The sequence below is a fragment of the Mastomys coucha genome, unplaced genomic scaffold, assembly GCF_008632895.1.
Source record: "Mastomys coucha isolate ucsf_1 unplaced genomic scaffold, UCSF_Mcou_1 pScaffold22, whole genome shotgun sequence".
In the NCBI taxonomy this organism is placed as follows: domain Eukaryota; kingdom Metazoa; phylum Chordata; class Mammalia; order Rodentia; family Muridae; genus Mastomys; species Mastomys coucha.
The window spans coordinates 96,002,924-96,005,374 of NW_022196905.1; the positions used below are offsets into that span (position 1 = coordinate 96,002,924).

Below are 2,451 nucleotides of genomic sequence, written 5' to 3' on the forward strand. Positions count from 1 at the left end.
TGGACTACAGCCATCAGCCAGGCTGTTGCTCTTTCTGTGTGGACTACAGCCATCAGCCAGGCTGTTGCCCTTTCTGGAGACAGTGGGAGTGAGAACAGGCTCAAGCGAGCTCAGTTATTCCTTAAATCAGCTCTGGAGAGAACTGAAGAGCCATCTGGTACTTTCTCATAGATCACCTCTTTTTGACGAATGAGGAGCTGGCAGCCCTGCCGGTAGTCAGAGTCCCTCCATCTGGCAAGTACACGGGCACACAGTTGCAGGCCACCATCCGCACACTTCAAGGCTTGCTTGACCAAGGGATCCCTTCGAAGGAGCTGGAGGTAAGTGGTCCCTGTGTTTATCTGAATGGAAAATGTGTTCAAGGTTAGGAAAGGCTTCATCTTCAAAATACCATTGCTTTCTGTCTTAGTGTTCTATTGCTGTGAAGAAATGCCATGGCAGTGGCAACTCTTAAACAAGATTATTTTAACTGTTCAGAACTTGACAGATTTTTCTAATGATATCCAGTATTCCTCATACATAATTTTTTTTAAAAACTTAATTAAAAAAATCTGGTCCTGGGCTGGGCGGAGGTGGCGTACACCTTTAATCCCAGCACTTGGGAGGCAGAGGCAGGCAGATCTCTGAGTTCGAGGCCAGCTTGGTCTACAGAGTGAGTTCCAGGACAGCCAAGGCTACACAGAGAAACTCTGTCTCGAAAGAAAACCAAAAAACAAAAGAAAGAAAGAAAGAAAGAAATCTGGTCCTAATGGCACATTTCTATGTTCCCAGCCCTTGAGAGTCAAGGCAGGCGGGTCAGGAGTTCCAAGTCTTTCTGGCTTCTGCAGTGGGGTGTGTTGGTACAAGCAGCTGCTATAGTAGACACAGCCCCTCTGGTTGTCAGGTTGCAGCCCTCACTCCTGTGTTGCAGGAGAAACACAGCCCCTCTGGGCTTGGGGTCACCTTGTCCCTCTCCCTCAAATCACCAGCTTCAGAGCTCACTCCTTCCTTGCCAGCGAAAGGATATGCTTCTCTGAGAACTGCTATGTGCTTGCACTCTGAAGGTGCCATGGAACCATTCGGTACTGGAGGTATATGCCTCCTTTCCTTAAGGCCCGATTTGTAGAGGTGATGGTATCTTCCTTAAGGTTTGGGGTTAAGCATTGCTATCACAGAGGCTCCATCCCAGCCCTGAGGCACAGCTCTGTTCCCTCCCCCAGCATCTAAATCCCTAAAAGGCATGTTTGTTTATTTCCATATTGCCTCTTGGGAGCTGTAAGTTCCCTGAGATAGACTGTGCCTTCGCTTACACCATGTTCCCAGCACTTACTGCATCAACATTTACTGCAGTGCCTTGCACATATGTAGAAGCAGTATTGAAAATGAGAAAGAACTGACTGTTTGCACGGTGGACTGTCTGCAACAGCAATACCACATGCCATGGTTTGGACCCTATACACGATATTGTCAAGACAATACTCCAGACTTGCCTTTGTAGGTTTTTTTGTCTTTTAGGATTATAGACAGTTTTAAACTGAAATTAGAACATAGGTTAAGAAGTGCTATGTATTAGTCAGCTGATCATGACATATCCAGTCAAGAGTTCTTATAGTAAACTTATTCAGCAACAGCTTACGAATCAGTATTTATTAGCACTCACAGCCCCAGTGCAGTAGAAACATTTCTCTTGACTAAATTATTGCTTTAAATTTGACTCACGTGATTATGGAATGCATCCAGTCCTGAGATCTGTAGTCGGCAATCTGAGGACCATAGAGAGGTAATGGTATTGTGTCTGGTCCCAGTCTAGAGTGCTAAATGAGAAGAGCTGATGCGGTGAAGGCTCAAGACCTGGAAAAAAACAATGTTTCATTTATGTTCAAAGCAGGAAATCCTATGTTCCAAATAATATTCCAGTCCAGAGCAAGACAAACTTACTACTCATAGCACTGGAATAACTTTTGTTCAAAAGAGAGTATTTTTATAAATTAAATTTTCATCTGACCAAAAAAAAAAAAATTATTGCTTTAGTCGACAAATTTAACCTCATGTCCATTTTGTTACTTGTAGAACCTTCAAGAATTAAAACCTTTGGATCAATGTCTGATTGGACAGATGAAGGAAAACCGCAGGAAGAACAGATACAAAAATATCCTTCCCTGTGAGTTCCAGTGTGGCTCCGAGTGTGTGTCCCTGTGCGTTCCAGTGTGGCTCTGAGTGTGTGTCCCTGTGAGTTCCAGTGTGGCTCCGAATGTGTGTCCCTGTGCGTTCCAGTGTGGCTCTGAGTGTGTGTCCCTGTGCATCCAGTGTGGCTCTGAGTGTGTGTCTCTGTGCGTTCCAGTGTGGCTCTGAGTGTGTGTCCCTGTGAGTTCCAGTGTGGCTCTGAGTGTGTGTCTCTGTGCATTCCAGTGTGGCTCTGAGTGTGTGTCCCTGTGCGTTCCAGTGTGGCTCTGAGTGTGTATCTCTGTGCGT

General features: G+C 45.4%; 1 protein-coding gene across 7 annotated transcripts in view; it reads left to right on the plus strand.

The window, feature by feature from the left end:
* Positions 1-2,451, plus strand: part of Ptpn13 (protein tyrosine phosphatase non-receptor type 13) — a 192,125-nt gene that overhangs the window by 179,412 nt on the left and 10,262 nt on the right. For all 7 annotated transcript variants that reach the window (XM_031337024.1, XM_031337025.1, XM_031337026.1 and 4 more), the window contains 2 exons: positions 172-320; positions 2,050-2,140. In XM_031337024.1, the coding sequence (XP_031192884.1) occupies positions 172-320; positions 2,050-2,140 (240 nt within the window). The remainder of the gene's footprint in view (positions 1-171; positions 321-2,049; positions 2,141-2,451) is intronic.